At 41.3% G+C, this 25,747-nt stretch overlaps 1 protein-coding gene across 1 annotated transcript in view; it reads left to right on the top strand.

Annotated features, from left to right (window-relative positions):
• Nucleotides 1-25,747, top strand: part of PIEZO2 (piezo type mechanosensitive ion channel component 2) — a 441,880-nt gene that overhangs the window by 58,952 nt on the left and 357,181 nt on the right. Inside the window, exon 2 of the mRNA XM_040632733.1 lies at nucleotides 24,250-24,345. Coding sequence (XP_040488667.1) covers nucleotides 24,250-24,345 — 96 coding nt within the window. The remainder of the gene's footprint in view (nucleotides 1-24,249; nucleotides 24,346-25,747) is intronic.

Below are 25,747 nucleotides of genomic sequence, written 5' to 3'. Positions count from 1 at the left end.
TGTTTGGTGGACAGGCTCGGTTGGAGAAAGGGCGCTGTGGTCCTTCTGCCATGGCTCCCTCACTCAGCCCCATGGGCCATGCCCAGACCGTGCCTAGGGGCCTGGCAGTGGTAGCTCAGCCACTGTGTGGCTTCTCAGAAGATCTGCTGCTGTCCAGGTACCTCTGGGGAGTGCAACAAGGGACTGGAGTTGGCTTGCTGATTTAGAAAATGTGAACCATTTTAGAATAACTCCATTTTTTTCTATGCCTTTTATCCTGGAATCCGTGGAGTACTGGGTCAAGGCTCCATGGCTCCCATAGTCTTTCATTCAGCAAGAAAACAAGAAAGGCTTTTCAATATTGAATTTGGAAGGATTGACATTTCTCCCTGATGGCATCTGAATTTAATTTATAGTCTTCTACTTCAACTAACTACAAATAAACTAAAGGCCTTACTGAACAGCTGGGCCAGAGTATTATTTTTGGATGTCATGGGGGCCAGTAAAGGAAAAAGGGCCCAATTCACTTCTGTCTCTCCTCTAATCTGCTGCAGGGGATTTCAGGGCTCTTTAGATCAAATCTTCCAAATTGGTTAATGTCCTGATTTAGGATCCAGGAATCCTATGAAAGGGGGTTCATGTTGAGGTTATTAACTTTTATTAACCGCAAAACAGGATATGCCTATTTCTTTCCCACTCTCATTTGATTCTCTATTGGTCTGAATAAAGTGATTTTCACTAGTGTTATACAAGTTTGTTACGTGTTCTGTATTGTTGAGAAATATCTTGGGCCACTATTGAATTAATTTTAAAAATGGAAGGGGAAGCAAAGTTGTGGGATGGAATAAATAGAGTGCTAGGTTGATGTTGACCTGAATTCTGGGTTAGCTCTGACCTAGGACAAGTCAGTTTGCCTGGCCAGGTGTCAATTTCCTCACTTTTCAAATGAAAGCCACTGAATTCAAACACACCATGATTCCAAAACACAGAGTTAGGGCATCTTTCTTTGTAAGTAGCTTGTATCTCCTGCATGGCGAGGAAGGAGAATATTATTATTTTTTTTTTTCTCATTGGGCCTCAGAAGAAAAGGGAAGGAGGCCAATGTCTAGACTTCAACTCCAAAGTCCTGATTAGTATATGCTTTTATTCGTGACTTTACTGAGGGAAGAGAAATGGCTACTCTTCCATGGGTCTCTACAGTTAGCAGCCATTTTCACTTAACCACACAGCAAACTTTGGACTCTCCCTCCCATTCAGAAGAATATAACCAGCAGAATCTTGGCATGAGCGGGAAGTCCCTCTCTGGAGGGGTGAGCATGGGCAGTGAGCGGGGACCAGAGCAGGCTCCCCTCCCCATTCCCAAGGATGAGGCCACTCAGTGGCAGTGGTGTGCTAACCCGGCCTTGGACCCCTTTCCAGTGGTTGGTTTTCAGATTGCTAGGAAGAGCCGACAGAGCTCCTGAGACAGCTTTCAGTCAAGCCATCCCTGTGGTGCTTCACTTGACTTTTTATTAAGTGCTTCTAAATTTGCAGACTAATGTTTACATAGAAGAGACATTTTTACGAGAACTGGAAAATGGTCCCAGGCCATGTTTAAAGATATTTTATAATTTATGTAGAATAATCAGCTCTTCACCCGGCTCCTGTTTTTCTTTCCTGTTTAGAATCTGTACAGAAAATTGAGAAGGTATGTCTTCACTTTATTAAGAGACTCAAAAGAACAGCTGGAGTTAGTAGGAAGGCTTGAGGGGCCGGCTGGCGGGGGGTGAATGGCAGGGGGTCTGAGCACCTGTGGAAATTGATGGATTCAGGGCAGCTGCTGCTGCTCCCTTCAGGCACCTGCCACTGCCTGACCTTCCTGTATTCTGGCACTAGGTCTTTGAGAGAATGGAATTGCTTCACGTGCTAGGACACTGTGAAATAGCGGAACAGTCAGCAATTTGGAGTCAGAGGCCTGGGTTTGAGTTCTACTAAAGCTGCTTTCTCTCCATGTGACTTTACAAAAGTGACTTTGCCACAGATGCCTCAATGATAACATTTTAATGATAAATGGCTTCCGCAGGGGTTTGGGAAAGTTAACTATTAGATGCAGGTTGAAAGTTGAACACAGAACAGCAGATCAGATTATTAGAGTAGGAAAGTTGAATTACTTTAGCCATCCAATCCACTAGACTTGCATGGCTGCACATTTAACATTCTGTCACTTGATACCCATTTATTGAGTGTTCACCCTGTATGAGCTAGGCTCTGTCCCAGGTGCTGAGTGTATGGGGATGAACAAAAAAGGTAACTTTATTTACCTTCAAGGTACTTACAGTCAGAGAACCTTTTATTTAGCCTACAAATGGCTAAGGACTTAAAACTTTTAAAGTGTCTTTTAAGGTAGTTTAAGATGTTGAGTAAATAGATTTGATACCAAAGAGAAATCTAGTTTTTGGCATCTACCCAGAATCTGTAAAGGGAGAATTTTGTAGCAGAGAATATCTGGTACCCCAAACTTAAGTTGACTATAATCATCTAATTACATCATCAGAACAAGCTTGTTTTCTTCTTGGTGAATTGACATGAAGTCGTAAAAAGATGAAAAAAAAGCATTTAGTTATTGTGTTTGTTTGTTAAATTGTGTACATTAAAATGAAGTGATTTTAGGACTCTTTCAGGATCTTCATACTGGGTCAACAGTGTTTGCCATGGAGGGTGTTGGTCTGGAACCAGCTTGCGTGGTGGGGTTGGGCTATTGCCTCGAAATGGTGACCCTACTTTATTTAGGCTACACCATATTTCTGGAAATGTCAAGTAACCTTATAGATGAAAGAGGAAAGATACTGCTTCCACTAGGCATCCTAGCAATCTATTCCATAGTATTTTTTCAGTGTATCGCTGGCAAAGCAAAACTACCAAAGTTAGAATGTTTCCAGAAATCATTTTCTGGTTTGAAAACCTGGAAATCAGGGGCGCCTGGGTGGCACAGCGGTTAAGCATCTGCCTTCGGCTCAGGGCGTGATCCCGGCGTTATGGGATCGAGCCCCACATCAGGCTCTTCTGCTATGAGCCTGCTTCTTCCTCTCCCACTTCCCCTGCTTGTGTTCCCTCTCTCGCTAGCTGTCTCTATCTCTGTCGAATAAATAAATAAAATCTTTAAAAAAAAAAAAAAAAAAAAGAAAACCTGGAAATCAAATGACCCTGGCTTCAAACCTTCAATATTGTAAGTTCTTGGGCATGTCAGGCCTTAGGGTCAGTGAGAATAGTGTGGTTTTAAGCAACACTTTAGACACATTTAATTAAACCGTTTTTCCCCTGAGGAGAGGTTTTTGACACGGAAAGGCAAGAGAAATTGTGCAGACCTGCTACCGGCTCCAAAGATAGGTGTGCAAATACGTGAAGTCGGCGAAGGTGGGTAGAGGAGCTCCATGCATCATAATTTTCTCACTTCGACCCTGATGATTCCACAGAACAGGCAAAAACTGAACTTCATCTGTGACTCTCTTTCCTGATTTTATAAAACTCATTTGTTCAGATTTCTTCAACATCCAAAGTTGAATCCAGATTGTCCTGCCCAGTTAAGTTTATTCTTGGTTGTTAAAAAAAATGTGTTTAGGTTTTTTCTTGGGAATTAAAAAAAAAAGCTTTAAAATTAATAACTTCTTTTCCTGGTTACAGAAATAATTTATGTTAATTCCAGAAAATATAAAAATAGACTGAAATCTGTAAATAACAGAATACAAATCAATCATATTCTCCTACTGAGTAATGACTACCACTACTATTTTTTATCTTCCCTTACCCTAGATTTTATCAAATGAATATTTAGATACCACTTTGTATGATATCTTAATAAAATGTAATCATGCTATACATTTTTGGTAATTTGCTGTAATTATTTAGCAATCTCTTGGTAAATGTTCATCATTAACATGATTTCAAATGGGTGAACACTTCTATAATTTGGCATCCCTTAATATTTTTAACTATAATCTATTGTTATTTCCAATTCTTTGCTTTTATCAGTAGTGTTTAAAAGGCTGTATTTTTGAGCTTGGAGCAGAATATACCCCATGAATCTCTATCCTCAAATCTCCTTTTACAGCTAAGGTGCAGGGCATCCTCTTGAAAGCTGATTTTTAGCCACCTCTCTCAGTGAAATTAAGCCTGCATCAAAAACCACATTTGCCACATGCTCCAAAGAGTCTTTTATTGGAATACTGGCTGTGTTTCACTAATAGCAGTGGAAAACCCACTTTTGTACCCTTTGCTGAACTGGGTGACAGCATGCTCTGCTTTGGGAGGGTGTTGAGGTGGACAGAGGACTTCTCCTGATTATGTCTGAGTTGTGATTCTGATAGACAGATGAGACCTGCGTGGTGCTGTTGAATGGGGCTGCTGTCTTTGGAAGCTGGCGTCCGGTTACTTCTCCCTGATTCTGCAAGCTGAATCAGGAATTGGCAGTTAACAAATCTTTATCCAGAGAACACCTTGAGTGCTAGAAAGAGTCCAGTAACAGCGATAGCATTATGAGCAAAAGAAACACTTTTATAGTGCTCATGATGGGCTGCCCTTTCTGGGCACGCTCACATCTTATCCCCTCCCATGTCACCCACGAAGTAGGCCGTCTTCTTATCCTTCCATCTTAGATGAGATACCACAGCCACAAACATTCGTGCCAAGTGTGTCGTTAGTTGCTAAGTGAGTATTTTCGATTTAAGCATCCCTTATTAATGCCAGTGTTCAAAACCTACCATTCTTATAATTTCTCCACTCTATCTGTAAGTTTATTAGGGAGTATTTCTTGCTTAATTTTAAAGAGGCTAGAGAGGTGACATTTTATGTATACCAATATAGGGATCCCTGCAGCCCTACATTTGTGGCTTTTTTAACAAATGTGTCTTCCCTATGAGAAGGTATGGTGCTGTCCTTCATAGAACAATGTGTCCCGCACAGACTCTTAAAGGAAGTAGGGATGTGGTTGTGAAACTCTGATTGGAAAGATAAAATGGTTGCACATCTATTTTTTGCCTTGTATTTATACTTTAAGCTTGCTTATTGGGCAGTTTGCCTAGAACTAATTGACTTCCCTTGCCCTCTCCCTCTCCCTGGAGCCCCAGTCCCTTCAGGTCCAAAATAGGTTTCCATAGTATTTGGCCAGTCCAGCCAGAGGATAGTGTTAAGCCATTAGATTGTCAAATTTGGTGCATCCCACATTGAGGGTCTCACATTCACTTCCATTTGCAAGCTTAAAGCCAAATATAAATTCTTAGCTTTCTTTCTCTCTCTCTCTTTTTTTATATCTCCTCCTCCCTGTCTCTCCCTTCTTCCTTGCCATTTAATCTGGGAGGCCAGATTTGGCAGCCAGCTTATCAAAGGTCAGAGGGTTCTTCTGCAGTCTGTTCCAGGAAAAGGTACCGTTACAGATGCTCTATAATGGAAATCGATAGAAAAGAAAAAACCTTTTGGCAAGCTGAGCTGAACAAGAGACACAAACTAGCAGAATCTGGGTATCAGGACTGTTAGGTTTCTAGCTTTGCTTCCCCATCCTTTTCCTTCAGAAGGGCTCTACCTGGCTGGACATCACCTTGAGGCCCATTTTAGAATTTCAAATTGAACTCTTTGTGCATGTCTCTTTTCCGTCATGAGAAGATGAATTGGAAAGGTTTTGACATTTTTGTCATGATTTTGTGATCCCGTTTGAGAACACGGCTCATGAGTTCAATAGGTTCTCTTTGTAGGACTTGAAATAGCCTGGATTTTTATCAGAGCCCACATCAAGATTGCAGTGAAGGGCTAGGACTGGAAATGCTCTTTGCACAGAGCTTGGAGAGATCTGTGTTTGAAACACCACTTACTCCTCAGGCCTTGCAGACACAGAAAGGGACATGTCCTCCTCCTGTTGAGGACCTCTGAAGCATTCCTTGACCGATAGAATATTTGAGAAGATAGCCATCCCCTCCACCTGTCAACATTCTTGCACTATCAGGTCAATAAACCATGTGCCAGTTAGAAAGTCCTGTGATGGCGTTTCTGGGGGCTTGGCAGGGTACCTAGCATACAGCTGGTGTTCCAGAATGCTAGAGGGTGCTTATTAGTCCTCAAAAAAGGAATGGTTCTTCCCTCTCGCTGCCTCTATCGTTTCACCTGAAATTCAGTTATACAAGCTTATCTCTTAAAACAAATTTCAAGAGTTTGGGCAGTTAATGTTTGTACACACATCCTTTACTCAATATTTTCAGTGTCCTGGGATGAGGAGGCATCCTGGGAACTCATGGAAGCTGCCAATCATTCAGATGTAGTCAGCCGTCTTCATTGCTTTGGATTCTTATCTCTTGATGAAGTGAATGTTTCATGAATTCAATTATGTCTTTTCTATTTCAAGTGCCTGATTGCATATTATATTTCGTTCTAGTTCAATCCAACAACAGGTTTTAAGTCTTACTAGGGAGATCCTCAGTGTATCCTGTGAAGCATTCTATTGTCAAGATGAATTAAGATGAATTAAGCTCTGAGAGTTTACAGGGGTGGTTATCAATCATTATGCACATTTACATCGCATGGAATACTTTGGAGAAATACGGCTGTTGAGGTGCCGCTCCTGGGGATTTGGACTCAGTGAGTGTGAATATGACAGCCCAGAAGATTCCAACACGTGGCCAGTTGTAAGGACTGCTGGCCAGTGAAGAAGATACACACATGTGCATGTATCATTAACACTAGGCAGACTTATAATTGCTGTCATTGATCTGTAAACAGTGTATCAGGAGAGCAGTTTCTATGATAATGAAATAAAACTAAATGCTACTTGTATACTTACCTGGCTAATTCCCATGGGCATGGGCTAATTCCCATGTTTCTCTGCACTTGGTCTCAGTGGGGCATCAGTCACTGTGTTGGAAATTTTCCATTTCCTCCTTTAGACTTCAGGCCACCCTTGTGGGCACTGAGAGGTTGCCCTGCACGGACTACATTGAGGTGCTTCTCTGCCCTTGCGATTCTGGATGGCTTTAGCCAATGAGCAGCTCTGGCAAGGGATCAGAGGGTGGGGGGGAAAGAGGGCAGGTGCGGTGGCTCCCCATTGTTGATGGTGCTGTTGTTCTCTGCCATCCTTCATACCTTTTGTAACCCAGGCGACCCCACTGGGTATAGCCCCTTCTTTATACTTTCTTTAGTGACCCGATTTGAGTGTACCACCTGTGCTCTGCTAGGACATTGATTGATGTGGCCTTCATTATTCGTAGCTAGGAAGCGGTACAGGGCTCAAAGAATAAAGAAAATTAGAACATAGCAGAACCTATCAATACAGTTCGCTCAGAGTCAGCCAGGAGCTTTAAGGTTCTCCTATGAACATTTATTTCTGCTCTGTGGAGCTTAAGAAGTCTTCCTTAATATGGAAATCCAATGAATAGACAGTCACAGAGAATGTTCTGGATTTCACATTTCAAGGTCTGATTCCTAGCACTTCATTTCATCTAGGTTTCCTCAATCAAGGAGTTATTAAAGAGCATCAAAGTGAGAGTTTTCATTATTCTAATTGTGTTGGTTTCAGGACCTTCTCTGTGTCAAATCCCAGGGATACAGGAACAAATTGGATATAGTTGATTCCTTTAGGCGCTTATAGTTTTGTGGGTGGGTTGGCGGGAAGACTTGAAGCCAAACAATTCAAGGGTTGCATACACATAGGAGTCTGTATGAGGCCTCATGGGAACACCCAAACGCCAAAGAAATGCCTCACCCAACATCGGGCATTCAAGAGATGACTTACTGAATGAGATCCTAGAGTGATTAAGAAGGAAACACAGGAAGCAGTATGTTTTAACACGAAGGGAAAGAGAAAACCAGAAAAGCAGCAGCAGCAATGGGAGCTGCCAGTGGGTTGTTGTGCTTGAAGTGCTGAGCCTGCTCAGAAGGTGGGAGGTGGAAAAGCAGAAGGAGCCCGTGCTCTCTGGATTGCACACACAGCCCTCCTGTGGCGACCCCTTTCTTCTGACCCTGGAGGGCCCCCCTTGGAGAAAGATGAAGACTTGCTGTAGCTGGACAGAAGCAAGAATGAAAACCTGACATGGGAGTGTATGCACTCTTGGTGGAAAGTTGGGGAAAGAGTGCAGAAGCAGAGGTAAGTATGGTGTTTTTAGGGGATGTGAAGAAGTACATAAACAAAGTGGGGAAAAAATCGTCCGCATTCATAGAAAGGCCCAGAGCATAAAGCTGTTCTCTTGTCACTGTACATCAAGGCTATAAACTCCTGGAGCACCAGCACCGTGTTCTTATTTATTTTCAGAGGAAAAATACTTTTATTGTCTAGTCAGATAAATATATTTACATTAAAATGAAGAACGACCAAGAGTATTGCTCGGGGAGAGGTGCTTGTGCACAGACAGGCATCTGCCTGCAGAGAAGGTAGTTTGGCCCAGTGTTAACGTGTCCCCTCTGACAGCCTCAGGGCTGAGAAAGGGACACTGAGGGGTTGGCCAGGTTCCTGCCATGCCGCAGACGGGATTGGCACTCGCTATTATCCAAAACACAGAAGACTTAACCTTACTCCCTGAAAAGAAAAACCTTGGAGATTGAGGTGCAATTTGGACTTAAAAATCCTGTTTCTCTTACATAGGACATTTTCAGCGTCTTCATCTGAAAAAAAATTCTCCCCATTTAAAAAAAATAACTTGAATTATTTATTTGCCTCTTTTTTTTCCATTTTATTATGAGAGAGCTTGGCTTTATAAGCAGGGATCCATTCTCACCACATGATTGTGTTTTTTACATCTATCACTTCCTTCAGAACAATTACTGGCAAATTTGTAAACTTGCTCTTGTTTGGGTATTTTATAACAATATCAAATTTTCCTCTTACTTACATTTTCCACTTACTTGTCAGTCTCGTTAACCTGTTCAGCACTTCCATATTGAATTTTCATATCACTAGAAGAGGCAATATAATGTTTTAAAAACTCAACTTTACATTAATTTAATTTTTATGGCTACTCATAATTTTAACATTTCCCACTATTGAAATAGTCTCAATTTTCAAAAATCTGTGTATATCATAATAAATACTATTTTCTTGTAAGTCATATCAATCTAGTTCAATACAACATATATTTGTCACTCACTCACTCCATGCCAGAACAGAACGTTGTCCTAGATGCTGGGAGTGCCAGAGGATCATTATAGTCTCTGTCCTGCGTACTTCACAGGGTTCAGTTCACCACATGTAGCCATTAAGGTTTTCATTATGGAAAGTATGCCTTTCCTCTCTCTTGCTCTCCCTCCCTCCCTCCCCTCTCCTTTTCTTTCTTCCTTCCTTCTCAAAGCAGTATTCGTGTGTGTGTGTGTGTGTGTGTGTGTGTGTGTATTCCAGTAAGTGTTATAATTCAAGTAAGATTTTTTTTTTAATTTCCTATATTTTCACAGTGATGTGTGTTGTTCCATATATAGCCCATTACTGTCTAGGTAATTTCAGCTTTAATAGAGAAGAGAAGAGGAGCTCAGGAAGAAGGAAGGCTACGAGATTCATAATTTATCAAGATAAGAGTACTGGCTCATTGTTTATGATCAGTAAACAGTTTCAAGAGCAAAAGAGGTGTGTAGGAACCCTCTAAGTAGGGTGCGTGTGTGGGAGGCTGGGGTGAAGCTCAGCCAGCACATGGTATTGGAGCTGGTTTCACCAGATACATTTGAAGGGGAAGGAAGAGGAGTGGCTTTCTGGGAAATTGGACAGCCCATCAGAAAGAAGGAGGAATGAAAATTTTTGAATATTTCAGGAAAACCAAGTGGTGACTGGAATTTGTGACATGAGGAGGCCAGAGGCTGAGAGGGGTTGTCCACACAGTATAGACTATTGTGGATGAGAGTTGGTGTAAGGAAGCAGAAGTTTGAAACTGAGAGATTGATCCAGTTTCGATTCTTGTCCTGTTGTCTTCTGGCTACCAACATGACTAAGGGCAGCATATCCTTTCAGAGTCACGTTGTGTTCATCTTTAAAATAAAATGACAGTACCACATGGAGCTTTAGGAAGATAAAAAATATTCATGTATGTGTCCATTCTGTCATAGCAGCTGCTATGTGGCAGCCTCATTCTGGGAGAAGCGGACAAAACAAAGAGCTGATGATGTTGAGTCTTTAACATAAGGACAACTAATAGATGATAAAGTATGTATATGACTAATAATTGTTATTAGTGCCATTCTCCCACAGCTAGTTGAAGGCAAAGGGGGGACATGATCACATTTGTATCCTAGAAAGATGATGTTGGGAGCATTGTATTCCATTCCATCTTAAACTTGGTTTCTTGAAAATGGGAAGTGGGAAGCTCACATTTGCTAGTGGCATGATGCCTAGTGGAGTTTCCACCATCTCAAATTATTAGAATCAAGTTCTCATTAGATAAAAGACTCCACAAAAGTAGGATAAAGCCTTCTAAGGGTAAGTAAAATTCAGTCACATGGGGATCCAAACCCAAACCCTGTGTGTTCAAGAGGGAGTGATGAGAAAGGAGGAAGTCTGTAGGACAAACCCCCTATAGTTGGGTCTCTGTGGCAATGGATGGCCAGTTTGAGTGTAGGAAAGCTTCTAGAATCCAAGGTTTGAGTTCTGGTTCTATATCCTAATCCTTGTGTGACATGTGCTCTCTGAAAAGGGGTGATGACAGCTCCTACTTCACAGGACCCCAGAGTATATCAAATGAGATAAAGCCTTGGTAACCTGAAGAGCACTAGCAAGTTATTTTCCCTAGAACCTGACAAATGCTCTTTAAAATGTGATTGATTCAAAAAAGCGTTATAAAGAGAAAAATTAATTCTATTGGGTATCAAATAACTAGGGTTTCCTTTTCAATCTCTTCTTTCTCTTATTTGAATTGATTGGTTTTTTAATCAAAATGGATGATATAGACTGGTTGTTTTGGTATCAAGCACCTGTACAATGGCTGTCATATGGAGCTTTCCTGTCCCCTAAGCCCCTGTTGCTTGGCCTGTGAGAGCCCAGAGCTCTCTGAGGATGATTTCTGCAAAATTCCCCAACTCTTTCTGCCTTGGGGCTTTCTGTATCTGCAGCCTACCTCAGTTCTGCTCATGTCAAGTTGGATGCAAAGAATAACCTTTTTAGGCACTTGCACCAAATCTTCCATGAATTCTTCATGTCCCAGGAGGAGGCCATTCCATGTCCTGCAGAACTTATGCATCTGGCTTCACCTCCATGCTCAGTGTTCTCGCTCTATTTGCTCTCCACCTGAAGCCCAGACAGCAACACCCTCTGTAGCAGAGAATTTGTGCCCTTACCTGGCCTCCTCAGGATCTGTCATTCTACCCCAAGAATCTATCACAGAAAACATACATATATTCTTTGTAAGGAAACTCTGGTCCTAGCTACTAATTGAATAAAAATACCTCCATCTTGTAATAAAACACAACAAATCAGCTTTATAGAGTAGCTAGACATGAAATAAAATTAAAGCATATATGTCAGTCTGCTAATGGTCTTCATCTGTAAACTGATCATATTCAGATTTGCCTGAGTGAGAGGACTGTTCTTACAGCAGCTGCTGGTTAGGAATGGAAGGAAGGAAAAAGGGTGGCTAGCCTGGACCCTCAGGTTCTGAGTGGTGAGGGCTGGCAGGTGGAGTGGGTTGCTGGGCTCACCCTGAATGAGTTCTGCAGGGTGAAGGAGGTGATGGCTGCTCTGGTGACTGTGACTTCTGTGCCAGAAAGTGTTATCTCTGTTTCACAGGAAGCTACAGATTGATTCAGTCTGATGTGTTTCCACATTTTTTTACACACTAGTGCATGAGTTTAATGGAATTTGCTAGGACCAAATTTTGCAAGATCTTTCTCCTTTGAAAGGCACCCCCCCCCATTATTGCAATCTAGAAGAGGCCTTGGGAAGAGGAATTTGGGTGTCTTTCTAAGGAAAATGAGTAAGAAGAAAGTAGGAGCTTGCTTTCCATTATTCTCCAGGTTGTATTTCTAGGCAATATGCTGCAAAAATTAACAGTTTCCAGATGATAGCTGAGAAAACACCCACAAATTTGTTCTTTTTTCTGAGACAAAAGTGAGAAGAATGAGTTGTTCTTCAGGATTCTTTTGTGCCAAAGAAGGGCTAGTCAACTTAAAAATACAAATCAACCTCAAGATGGTGTACATTCAAATTGAAGACAATGAGAACTCATAATCTCTGTGTCCCTTGCCCTCCTACTTATGTTATTACTACAAAGGTTTAGCTGGTTTAGTATGCTAGATCTTACCAATGACATGGTTGGGGGTGACTTGTTGGCCAATGTGTGATTCATCCCAAGTCGTGTAAGTTTAGCTTTGCAAAGTTCCTGCCCATTTTTAACTGAAAAAGAAGAGGAAGAAACCTTTGCTGGAGGTCCTGAAGGGTGTGTTCGTTTTCATGTTGACTGAAAATGTTTTGTGCTCAATGCTCCTGCTCTCATGTTCCTCCTCCAGCCCTCCTCCAGATCTAAGCCTCACTGAGATCACTGCTGGTAGGCGCTGTCCCAGCTGGAAACTCAGTCCCACTAGCAGAGAAGTGGGCCCAGGTCAGCTCCTTGTGATTCACCCCATGGCTTATTTGAGCATTTCTAGTTGAACTAGTCTGTAGTAACATTAAAAAATTACACCTGATAGAGTTCCATTTTTTGTGAAGAAGCTGAGGCTTAGGGGTATTAATGGGTTTGCTTAATGCGGCTCTACTGGGATTAATATTTTGACTTTCTCTTCTGGTTGTCACCAGTTAGGAGTCATGTTATGAGGTTCAGTGAATGTTTGCTAAAGATGGACAGTGGAAAGCCCCTTTCCCCACTTTCTTTGTGTTATATATAAGGCTAATAAATGTCTTTCCATCCTGGAGAGTTGACCAAAGTTTCATAGAGCCTCTTGTGGTTAAGTAGGATTTCCATTGAATCCATTTGTAAGAAATAATTGTTAAGACTTGGAGTTTAAGACTCTGGATTCTGGGAAAAAAACTGAAGGTCACAGAAGGGAGAGGGTGGCAGGATGGGGTAGCCGGGTGATGGGTATTAAGGAGGGCACGTGTTGTGATGAGCACTGGGTGTTATATGCAACTAATGAATTGTTGAACACTACATCAAAACCTAACAATGTACCAAATGTTGGCTAACTGAACATAAAAAAAAAAAAAAGACTCGGAGTTTAACTTCATACACCTTTTCCTTCCCACAGAAGCTCCCTGGAGCTTCACTTCTTTGTGACAGAAAAGGTTCATGATTCAAGAGGTTCTCTTCTTTCTTGACTCCTCCTGGATGCCTGAGAGGAAATTATTACCCCCCAATTTTTTTTTCCAATAGACACTTTCATCTCATTCCTTTTTGATGTTGTAGCCATGTCATTATGTTAGCCAGATGGAGTGTTGCAGAATGATCTATTTGGTGAAAGCTGATGAACATTTACACCATAGTCAGTTATAATAGCTCTTCTCTGACCCTTCTGTTTTTAAGCGCAGTGGGAGCTCAACCTTTCGTCTCTATATTCATTCTGCACTGTCATCATGTGCTTATAATGTGTGAGGTATTATACTAGGTTTCCAAAGACACGATGATGGCCAATCCCTGCTTTCAAGGGTCTTAATCAAGAAAGTAACATGTTTACACAGTAAAATACTACTAGGTTGTATGTAGTCAAGGCACAAGAGTGAGAAAGCCAAATGTTGTGAGTATTCAGAGATGGAAGAGATTACTTTAGCTTAGATTTAACTTTATTTTAAAATACAAAATATACACATACATAGGAAACTTTAACAAAATTAAATATAAAGACACTGTTCTCCCCCCTTCAAGGTCTTTTCCCAGAGGCAACCACTGGTAGTTGTCTGATATATTCCTAAAGATGTTCTCAGTGTGTAGGAGGGGTAGCAGAGTGCAGTGGTGAAGAGTACAGATGCTGGAGTTGTCCTGGGTGAATGATCCCTGAGTGGGATTAAATCCCAATTTCACCTTGACCTTGGACAAGTTACATATCACTTCAGAGCCTTAGTTTCCTGAAAGTGGGGGATATTGTTAATATCTACCTCTTAGACCTGTCATCTTCTATACGGTTTTATAACCTGTTTTTTTTAACCAATTGTATTATGAACATCTTTTAATATTCATTCACATGTGCAATAACCATGCTTCATGACTGTTGCACAGAGTTGCATAGTATGACAGTCTTTATTGAATTATTCCCTTATTGCTAGACATATATGCTTTTTTATTCAGAAAAGATTATTTTTTTATTGGGGTAATTAGGACATTTTCTGGGAGGAGACAACCATTTGAGCTAGGTCTAAGGGTGCTTAGAAATTTGGAATATAGTATTGGGCAGAAGGCATTAACAGGCTGGCAAAGAAAGAGGCAGGAATTTATTTACTCTTTCAGTAAACATTTACTTAATACATACTGTGTTTTGTAATAGAAACTAGAAATAGAGTAATGAACTGGAAAGAGCCTCTGTTCTAAAGTGGCCTAGGGGTGGGTGATATGCATGTTTAGGGAATGGCTAATAGGGGACTCTGGCTTGAATGGAGGTATATTTAAAGGAGGTGCATTGTTGCTAGAGGTTTTTTAAGAGATAGGGCAACAGTGGCAGGGTTCTGCAGCATCCCTGTCTCCCAATGAAAAATTACCAAGTGACTTAACAAAGACATTTGTAGAGGTAACCAGACCTCTGCAGAATTTTGATATGAACCATCCAGCTTAGCTTCACAGTGGCTCATGATTCATACCTGTAATTTGGAGATAGACAATGATACCCAGTCTCATTTGGGGGGACTTTGGGGAAAGTTCTGTCGCATTATGGATCATCTAAGAAATACAGGGCATAATGATGGGTCTGGGAGAGTAAAATGTCATCTTATGCCTGGAAATTTAGGAGATCCAAGATTTCTTTACTTACTGACTGAAAATCAAATGCTTTATCAGGTCTAGGCTGTGAGCCAATGAAAACATCTGGAGTAAGCTTAAACACATTACTGGAATTGTTACTCTCATTCTCTAAATAGAGCACCCTACAAACAATTTTTAAACTACCTTAATTTTATAAGGCAGGAGAATGTGGTGTATACTGAAAAGAATAGTAAGGAAGAGAGCAGGAAAGACCAGGGCAGCCTGGGGAGTTGAGTGTGGTTGGGTGGGCAAGTGTAGACACCTATTCAGTTTGTTCACTGCAAGGATTCTTTTGTACCCACTCAGTTCTCAAAAGCACAGATTTTGTGTACAATCAGCATTTGAAGTGATGAGGAAGAGACTAAATCCAAGGTCAAAGATTCTGCATAGTTGGAGACAGAATAAAGAGATCTGGCAGAAGAGGCTAAGTTTGCAGCATTAGTCCAATTCATTGCTATTTTGGATGTTGTTCTGGGAGTGAGGATTTGACACTGTGGTCAGAGGCTGTTCCTCATTGGTGTGGTGTCATAAGCATAAACCCCAGACATGGTCAAGGGCTGAATTCATGCCATGGAAGGTGTGTCTACTACTTCTCTGGCACAAGAAATATTGGAAGCCAATAACAATAGGTCTACAGATGGCAGGGAAGAGGGTGTTCCCAGGAAGAGGCAGGCAGGATGTCCAAGTAAATCTGTCAAGATAAAAAATGGTCATTTTTCATCAATTGTGAGCCATATTAGTTGTTGAACAAGATACAGCACTGAGCAGCATTGTGTGCTGAAGATGGAAGAAACACGACTTTACTATCGTGAATTGCATTGATTTCTTCTTGTGCTAGTGTACATATCAGCCCAGGAAGGATGCTGCCGAGAATAATGGAGAATATTCTACAACCTACAGTGAAAGCCTACATACAAAATTCACAGTTTACTAAGTCCTTCAAAGAAGGAAACTGTGGCAGGCAATAAATCAATCGTGTTATTAAAAAGCCATTGGTGCTTACACAAAACCTACATTTATACATCTATCCATCTGTATTCCTGCCCTGGCTGTCCCCCTGTTTTCATAGCTGGCTCGAATTGCTTACAGATAGGACGGCATTGTGGTTGATTCTCTTATTTCTGAAATGGAAGTGATGTTTATTCTCCACTTGTAACACAGTTTGACTCATACGAACTTGCTACTATTTAACCGTTTATGGCATATCAAGCTCAGTGGTTCAACCTAATAGTTTAGAGATACTAACACTCACATGGATGGAGGGTAAGTTTCTAAATTTGAAGTCTCAATGAGTCTGTAAAGGTAAACTTGTGAAAGATTGTGGCATTAACAAGTCTAAGTAAGCAAAAGTTGAGTAAGGAACTTTGCTTTATCATTAGGGTCCTAAGCACTTGTCTTAGATTTTTCAGAGGACCAATGATGTAAAAACCCCGCTACAGTGAATTTGTCATATAGTATGTTAGGAAGAGAAGTTAACCTGTGGGAAAATTACAGAAAAGTAGCATTAATTAAAAATAAGTAAGATTGAGTTTATGAAGACAGAGTTAATTAAAAGTCAAAAGCTGGAACTGAAAAGTTAGTATAAAATTAAACATGAGTGACAGCTCTCTTTAAAAATAATGTTCTTACTGAGAAAAATAAGTTTTTAAATTCTTACAATTAATCTTTTTTACAGGCTAAGGCTTCGTGTGATCAATGATTTGAAAACTAAAAGAGGATCTAAATTCTGCTAGTAACAGACTGCTGGAGAGGTATAATGACCCATAGCTTTGTAAATCGTTCAGTTACACAGGAGTGAATTAAGACTGAGTTAAAAGGTACTTTCCTCCTGTGAGATTAAATGTATGAAGGAGGAGGAGTGATTTCTAAATTGGTAAACACAGTGACATGAACCTGAGCAAGCTAGCCCTGTCTTCACTCTCAGTTTCCCCGTCTGCAAATACTGACTGTCCTCATCCATAGATAAAAGAGCTACCAAAATGAGTGGGCAAATAAACAGTTGTAAAGTTCGGCCTTTGTCAGCATTCACCCGCCCCCCCTAATGTCTTATTCATCACGGTGGTAGGAGAGCAAGTTTTATTTGGGGTAAGCTGAGGAACTGTGCATTTAAATTCAAGGCTCTTCATACTCCTAATGAAATAGATCTAATTCCTAATGTAATTTTTCAGATAGTTTAAGGAACTATCTGTTAGCATAAAAGCTTTGTGTCCTCATTTGCTATCGGGGAGATAATCTGCTGTCATTCTCTTGGATCAGAGGGAGTTACTTAGCATGCACATGGTCAAGCTTGAGCAGAAGGATTTGCATTTTAAATAAGACAAATTTCTATGGGGAAACTTATGCAATGGTGAATAACATTAAAAGACATTTATAAACAAGGAAAAAGCAACGTATTCTTTAAAATTTGTTTTATGCAAGTTGTACAATCAGGATGAGTTTAGAAAACTCAGTTAAACTTTTTATAGTGTTAGTAATATTTGTGAATGTATCTTAAATTAATTAAAATAGAAAAGAGAATCCTTCCTTTTTATAAGAATTTAATAGGCAATGACTGTTTAAATTTATAGTCCAAAAAAAAAAAAAATCAAACTATGATTTTAGTGACCCCCCCAGTTCAACTCATATTTTGCAGATAGTACTTCAGGTTATTTTGCATAAGTAGGAAACTTAGACCAAAGGCTTCTATCCTTTATAAATGAGATGCTTTCACCTGATTTTTCCTTAAACTGGCTTAGACATTTTGTTATGGTTAGTAATGGTTATGATTTTCTGCTACTGCAATTTGATTCTAAGACCTTGCAATCCATTACCTTATAAAAGTCCTATTTTCCTTGATGCTTTATTCTAAAATTCTAAAATTACATTCTTTTAACCAACTTCTTTAGTGAAATTAATGTACAATGCAATATTTTTCTTCTTTTCTAGTTTTTCTGAGATATAATTGGCATGTAACATCGTGTAGGTTTAAGGTATACAATGTGTTGATTTGATACACTTAAATATTGCAAAATGATGACCACGGTGGTGTAGCTAACACCCCTATCATGTCAATTGTTTTTTGTGGTGAGCTACTTCTATTTTTTGAGGTGTGAGAAATACATGACTGATGGATTCAGTGTTATACTGACAAACTCCCAGGACCAAAGTCACCTTTCATACGTCTCTGAATCAAAATGTAATATTAAACTGTAGGGACTATCCCCCAATGTGATAACATATTTTCTTATTTGAAAATTATTTCTATTAGCCTTTTGTGGCACAAATGTATGAACTTTCTTAGAGTATGCATGGAGAATATAATGCAGGTGCTACATGATAAAAATAAGTGTGCAAGCATATCTCTTGCCTTTATGGACTGTAGTGGGAGAGACTTTCTGGTAGCATCTTTCTCTCTCTGTTTTTTTTTAAAGATTTTATTTATTTATTCGACAGAGATAGAGACAGCCAGCAAGAGAGGGAACACAAGCAGGGGGAGTGGGAGAGGAAGAAGCAGGCTCCTAGCGGAAGAGCCTGATGTGGGGCTCGATCCCACAACACCGGGATCACGCCCTGAGCCGAAAGTAGAAGCTTAACCGCTGTGCCACACAGGCACCCCTGGTAGCATCTTTCTTGATGAAATTATTTTTGTGACTTTCTGAAGGAAGCTGGTGGGACATGACCTCTCATGGATGTGGAGGTCAGACATAAAGGAAACGGGAAGAGCTCAGGGCACCGGGTCTTGACTGTCAATTCTAAAGCACCACTACTTGAGACGTTTATAACTTTAACCGGATGCAAACCACAAGAGTGTATAATGGGAAAAAGAATTCTACACAAATAGGCAATGAATCAGGTGACATAACAGCCTTTTTCCTGTCTCTCATTTCTTTGATAGTTTTCCTTAGGAAAAATCTACCATTGTTTAATTTTTTTTTCCTGCTCCATTATAAATACTTGTAACTGATTCTCTTGTTGTCAGTTTTTTTAAAATAAAATAACCAGGATTTTGAGAGGACGTACTTTTAAAAGCAGTTGATTGCTTCAGAGTCGAGAAGGAAAAATATTAAAAGTACGAATGAACAAAAAATTTCTGGAATCACTGAATTGACAGAACTATTTTGTCACTTGGTATTGAAGTTGCTTATTCTGGGTAATGTGTATCTACTGCTTGGGCAACTGTTAAAATAAACAAAACTCCTGGAGGCAATAAAGAGCATTTAGAATGTACTTAGTTGAAATGGAGATTCTAAACATTTAAAGCATTGTCTCCCAGGCCATTAATAGTGAGATGTTGTTTGGCCTTGCTAAAGGGTATGAAGGAAGTAGGAGATCACATCTGGCTAAAAATTCAGCTCTGAGAGCACTTACCTTTAATAACATAATCTAAAATTATTGCCTTCAACTATTATGGAAGGGCAAATTAAAGTGTGCATAAACTCCTCCATGATCATATTGTAATCATGGGGAAATTATTATACAGATGGTCCCTACTTGACGATGATTGACTTAACGATTTTTAGACTTTATGAAGGTAGTGAAAGCAAAATGCATTCAATAGAAACTTTTTTTTTTTTCAATTTGGAATTTGGATCTTTTCCTGGGCTAGCGACCTGCAGTGCAGTGTTCTCCCAGGGTACTGGGCGGCATCCGCTGCTCCCAGTCCACCCTGCGGGCAGGAGGGTCAGTAGCCTTACACTTACATTCTTACCATTCTGTATCCATACAGCCGTCGTGTTTGTCACTTTCAGTACGGAAGTGAGTCCGTTACATGAACTATTCAACACCTGGTTTTACAGTCGGCTTTATGTCAGATGATTTGCTCAACTGCAGCATCGATGCATGTTTAAGGCAGGCCAGGCTGAGCTATGATGTTTGGTAGGTTAGGTGTATTCAGTGCATTTTCAACTTAGGATATTTTCAACTTACTTTGGTTTTACTGGGACATAATCCCATTGTAAGTCAAGGAAGATCTGTACACAAGCTACAACCAAGTATCTTTATAAATGTTACATGGCCATCTTAACAATTTCATACTTGCAAGAGATTTTTTCCCCTTTCTATTTTGATAAACTAAGTTGTCAAAGTCAAATCATTTCCTTCTTGGAGAGTTTTGCCAAAACTGCTTACCAGCTTTCATCTTTAGAAAATGAAGTTTGTTAATGGGACGAGTTCAATTGTTTACATTTCAAATAATGGTATTAATGTTTATAAAGCACTCTGACTTGATAACTTGTTGACTCACAGTTTGTAACTGTGAGCTCTCTAGGCCTGGCAAAGTCTTTTGTTTGGGAAATTCCTGTCAACGGTTGTCATCTCTTTGGGGAGGTTTCCACATACTTCTGGGTGGTTAAAACCAGGTAGGAATAGTGGAAACTACAGTGCATTCTTCACCAAGTCAGAGAATCTTTCTCCTTTGAACACCTTGGACTGCATTTCAAAATATTGTACTGTCAACAAATTTTTGAGGCAGAGGGAGGAAGTCCAGGTGACCTGACAGTCAATGAGAGGTGTGGGGTATCCACAAACACTGTGTAGCCAGAATACGAGAGCTCATTGCGACGAGTAATCAATGTGCTCCTGAACAAAGGTGACATCATGCTTGATAAAGCAGCAGTTGCCATTTGCCTTCTAAAGCTTTTCTAGCTCGAATGTGTTTTATTGATAAGTTCAAAGGCATATTTTGCCCTTCTTGGGGATAACTCGCTTAGAAATGTCATTTGAAGTCCCCATCAGCTTGGGTGAGCTCCTGGGTAGCAACTTTATACATAAAAAGTAAAGCAGGGAATTCAGGTTGGGCTACTGTCATTAGTCAAATGGGATGATTTCAGGCAAAAATAAATGAAGTTGGATTTTTACAAGTGGCTTGATTTTTTTTTTAAGTTTGGGTATCGCTGCATACAAATCACCTAAGTACTTAGCAGCTTAAAGCAACACACTGTCTGAGTTTCTGGGAGCCAGGAAGCCAGGTGTGGCTCGGGTGGGCACCTCTGGCACAGGCTGTCTCACGGGGCTGCAGCCAAGGGGGTGGCGAGGACACAGTCACTGGAGGAAATGCTTCCAAGCGAACTCATGTGGCTGTTGGCTGGTGAGGGCTGGCTACCGGCTAGAGACTTCAGTTCCTTGCCATATGCCTCTCCCTGGGACAACTCACAACAGGGCAGCAGGCTTCCCTCATAGTGAGCAAGGGGAGAGGCAGAGGGGCAGCCAGGATAGAAGCCACCATGCAGTATCTCTATACTTTTATGGTTTCTGTTTGGTGGGAGCGAGTTATTAGTTCCAGCCCATGTTCAAGAGCAGGAGATGACATCCTGGCGTGACAACCAGGAGGTGGCGATTAACTGGGGGCCATTTGGAGGACGCCTATCACCCTGGGTTGTCCTTGTCTTCTCCTTAAGCTCTTTGGACTACGCTATAAATAATGATAAGTGAAGACTGTGATGTGGGAAACCAAGAGCAGGTTTCGTTCTCCCCCTCCAAAGTTAATCTTTGAGAATTTCCTCAGTAAACACGTTTCCACCATGTGTAATATGAAACCTTACAGAATGAGGTTATAAAATGGAAACAGCAAGATACATACAAGAGGAGGGCAGGCTCCCGCTCACTCACTGAGCCCCTGAGGGTTAACTAGGGACAGGGTGGACAGGTGAGGACATGATGTCATGCTGGGGCCATGATGCTTCCTAATGATAGTGCAGCCTTGGGAACTAGACTCCCAGGCTCAACCCACTGCCTGGTCCCTTAGCTGTGCTTCCTGCTTTTTCATGTGTCAGACGAGAGTGATAACAGTCTCTATAAAGGAGGATAGTAATAGCATGAGTTAACATACATGAAGTGTACCCAGCAGGGCTTGACACAGAGCAAGCACAGTGTTGTAAGCTAATACTGAGATAAATTAAAAGCAGATGGGTCCTTGAGAATGTTCTTTAAAGTGCTACAATCATACAAGTGAGTTCTAGTTTAGTTTTACCCAGAAGTACTCAGAATTAGGTAACATTGCTATGCAATACTAATTTTCACGTTGCAAAAACACCCTAAAACTAAAAAGAAAGAAATATTCCAATTGATTAGATGTTTGTTGATTGTTGTTGAAATGTCAGCTGTGATGTTTTTATGCGACCAGGCACGCTGTGCACCTTGATACCCTGATTTCCTTCCCTGATGCCCTCACGCCTTTTCATTCCTTTTCATTCATTGTTTCACTGTTCGTCCTGTGTAGGCATGAGCAGCTCCTGCCTTGGGCCCTGGCGATAGCAGAGATGGTCACGGGCATCTAACCAAAGCCTGTGACACTGAATGATAAGTGTTCTGTAAGAGGCACCAGGGAGTGAAATGCATCTGTTTGGGGAGTTTGTGGACATGGACCATGACCCAGAAAAGGAAACTTGTAAGCTATGTAGTGATATGCCTGATGGAGGAAGGATGAGAAGGTGTTGCAGTCAGAGGGAGCGGTGCCGGCAGGACCTAGAGGCAGGAAGCAGCAAAGCATATGGAAGATGCTGGCTGTTCAGTTGGGCAGCAGCGCAGAATGCAGGGATGCACTGGTGGGGCATGGAGCCGCAGGTGGAGGCCGGAGCCAGGCTTGCAGCCTTGAACGAGGGTGAGAACCGGCACTCAGTTGATACCTCAGAGTGACAGCCAGCGCCTTCGGATCCCTTGCAAGGTCCACATGATCTGCCCCCATCCAGGACTCTGCTGGTACCCCAGCTCACTGCGGGGCTGTCTGGGGCAGGTCACAGATTAGGCCCTCTTCTGCTCCAAGTCCCCACCCGGCACCCTTTCCCGTAGAGGCTCTATCAGCTGGCTCACCTACCTCACCTGTTGACCCACATCTCACTTTCTCCTTGGCAATGGTCCACTTTCAGTGCTCCTACTGAATGCTGCAGTCAGTCCTCCTCACCCCCAGTATCCCCTGCTCCCCGTTTCCCTGCTAACTTCACAGTGCTTGTCTTCTAGTATTCTTTGTGACTGACCTTTTATCGTGTTTGTTGTTTATCATATATCTCCCCACCAAAATGTAAGTTCCCGAGGTAGAAAAGGATCTCTGTGGGTCCCAGCACATAGTATATGCTCAATAAATATTTGTCAACTGAATGAATCTCCAATATCTTTGACTTGTTTTTAAGGAGTTTCCCCTATGGGTGGAAAATAAGACGCAGAAGTAAAAGAAATATCTAGAAAGACAGTTCCAACACATTAAAAGAGAAAGGCTCTTTCTGTTTGTGGCTTCCCTCCTTCCCTAGGACACCATGCCTCACTTTGCTCTACTGTGTCTCTGATTGCTGGCTTCTAGAGTAAGCCACCAGAAGCAAGGGCTGGGGGTTGGCGTATGCCATGCTCCTGCTGTTCAAATGCTGTCTCGAGGTCAGCACTTCTTGATCTGGTCTCCCTGTCCAGGTACCATGTCTCTTTCCTCCATTTTCTCTCCTACCAACTTTCCTTCCAACATTTTTCCACCTGCGTCATCATTAACAGATTTCCTCATCCCACAGACTCATACTCAGACCTTCTCATCTTTGGTTTTTCTTTAGTCATCCAATAAATTTATTTTTTATTGCTATAATGTGCTCATTTTCTTTCTGCGTGGAACACTGCACACTTTCTCCTCCCTGGATAATAATGAGGATGCTTATGATAAATGCTTGTGTTTTTGAGGGCTTCCTGTATATAAGATGCTGAGCCATAGGTATTATTATATATCATTCTATTTATTCCTCAGAATGAGTCTATGAGTTAGACACAGTTATCACAGATGGGGAAATGGGAACCTGGAAAGGGAAGGCACCCCCTTGGAGCAAATCTCTGGAGTTCTAGCTCTAAGATAAGCAATGCAGAAGGAGGAGAGTGGGGTCGGAAGCCTGGCAGACCCAAAGTTAATTCTAACTCAGTCAAGTCCTAGTTGGGAGATTCAGGTGAATGACTATGAGTCTTTCTGAGCCTGAGTGTTCTTACTTGTAAAATGAGGATTAAATGAGATAATTTGTGTAAAGCCCTGCCATGGAGCATTGAGTAAATCTTCTTCTTCTTTTTTTTTCTCTTTTTTCTCCTCTCTTCCATGGCCAGCCTTACCTGAACACCCCAAACCCTCACCAATCCCGTTGCCCTGTATATTTCTGTAGCAATTTTAATTTTTACAGCTTAATTTATGACTTATTTGTGGGTTGCCTCCATTCAGGTATTACATGGGTGTTGCCTTCTTGGTTAGATTTTAAGAGCAGGGGCCATGCATTTTAATTCTTCATTTCTCATGACGCTCAACATAGTGAGCATAAAAGCTCAGCCTTTACTTCCTAACTGACATATCTACCTAGGTCACCATTTGATCCAGCGGTCCCTGATGCAGTAACCCACACAAGCCTGTGCACACTGGTCCCAGCAGCCTGCCATTATTACTGACGTTCCCTCTCTTCTCTCTTCCCAATTGCAGCGTGTGCGTTCCGGTACAATGGGCTCTCCTTTGTCTACCTCATCTACCTCTTGCTCATCCCTTTGTTCTCAGAACCAACAAAAGCGACGATGCAAGGTAAGAGATGTTTACTGTTCCCTACCATGCTCTGAATGCATTTTGCTGGGCTGCTTGGTTTGTGTTTATCTGATGGGTAAGATGCTGTCTATGCATCACGTTGGTCCAACTAGGAGCGGGCATCAAGCATTTGGGCAACTGCAAGTTGAGTAGTGTGGAGCTTGTTGGTGACACGTTTTTGTCACTTACACAGCTATCCTCCCATACAAGTTCCCAAGTCGGTCTTGATTGGTAGGCTTGCAGTGTATCTGGAACATTTTGGCTAGTTAAGATGAACTCAACGTATTTTCAATAAAATAAGGCAGAGCGTGGAGCAATATTGGCACATGCTTTGCATATTGGGTTGCTGGGGAGAATGTGGCAGCAAGCAGAAAGGAGGCAGAGCATGGTCTTACATTTCAAGCTATGTAGCAAGAGAACTGGGTAAGACCAGGTCCCAGTCATGCCTTGTTTATACATCAGCTGAGATCTCTTACACATGCCTCAATCAAGTACTGAAAGAGAGTAATCTGAGTCTGGGGGATAGTTTCTCAAGCATGTCACTGCAAAATTTTAGATCCATTTCCCATTACTCTGCATGAATCTGCAGGCATAGAAAAGAATGTGACTGTTTCTTCTAAGGCTGTAATTAAGAAGCATGGTCTGGCTTGTAAATTTATATATCTGAAGTTCTTCCACAAGTATAAACATTATACCACACCAAATCAATTTAATAGTTTAGTTTTCCAAACAATACCATCAGAAACAAGGACTGTGCCCAGCGTCTTAGGTGCGTGTGATGGCCGTATATTAACCTGGAAAAACAAAAGGGAGTTGTGTTTGACCCCCACCGATGGAGTGGCACGGGAAAGGCCGTTGGTTGTTGTTGTCAACTCATGGTGGTGATTCTTCAGGAAAAGAAGTGAAGAGTTGGTGTTCGTAGAACAGCAAATAATGGCTCTGTCTTTCCCATTCTCCCCCTTAATTATTGCATTTATAATGCGTACTATGTTTCCTCATCTGAATAATTAGGACTGCACATGCTAGGATGACTTTCCTGCCTGAGGGAGAACCTAAGTGACAGCTCTTCTAAGTCACTTAAATCCTTAATACATAAAGTAAAGACGAGCTAGAGAAAAGTGAGTGTGTACAAATCCACATCAAACCTCAAAATCCCTGTTCATGGGACCACACCCTCATTCCGACAGTTCAACATTAACCAAGACATTGAAACGGTAGTTTTGGGCCTCAAAGCCAAAATTATTATAGCGTACAGGCAGCTTGAATTTCATGGCTTGGAGCTCATGTTTCAAAAAAAAAAAAAAGGGTATCATACACATTCGGAAGAAAGTGCTTTAAAAAGGAGCACCTGTATAGATGCGATTAAATTATCCCTTCCTTTTATATCAGGGTGTCTGCTTAT

This window comes from Ursus maritimus, unplaced genomic scaffold, assembly GCF_017311325.1.
Source record: "Ursus maritimus isolate PB19 unplaced genomic scaffold, ASM1731132v1 scaffold_18, whole genome shotgun sequence".
NCBI classification, from domain to species: Eukaryota; Metazoa; Chordata; class Mammalia; order Carnivora; family Ursidae; genus Ursus; species Ursus maritimus.
Note: the sequence above shows the minus strand (reverse complement) of the source record. Positions and strands in the feature narration are given on the sequence as shown.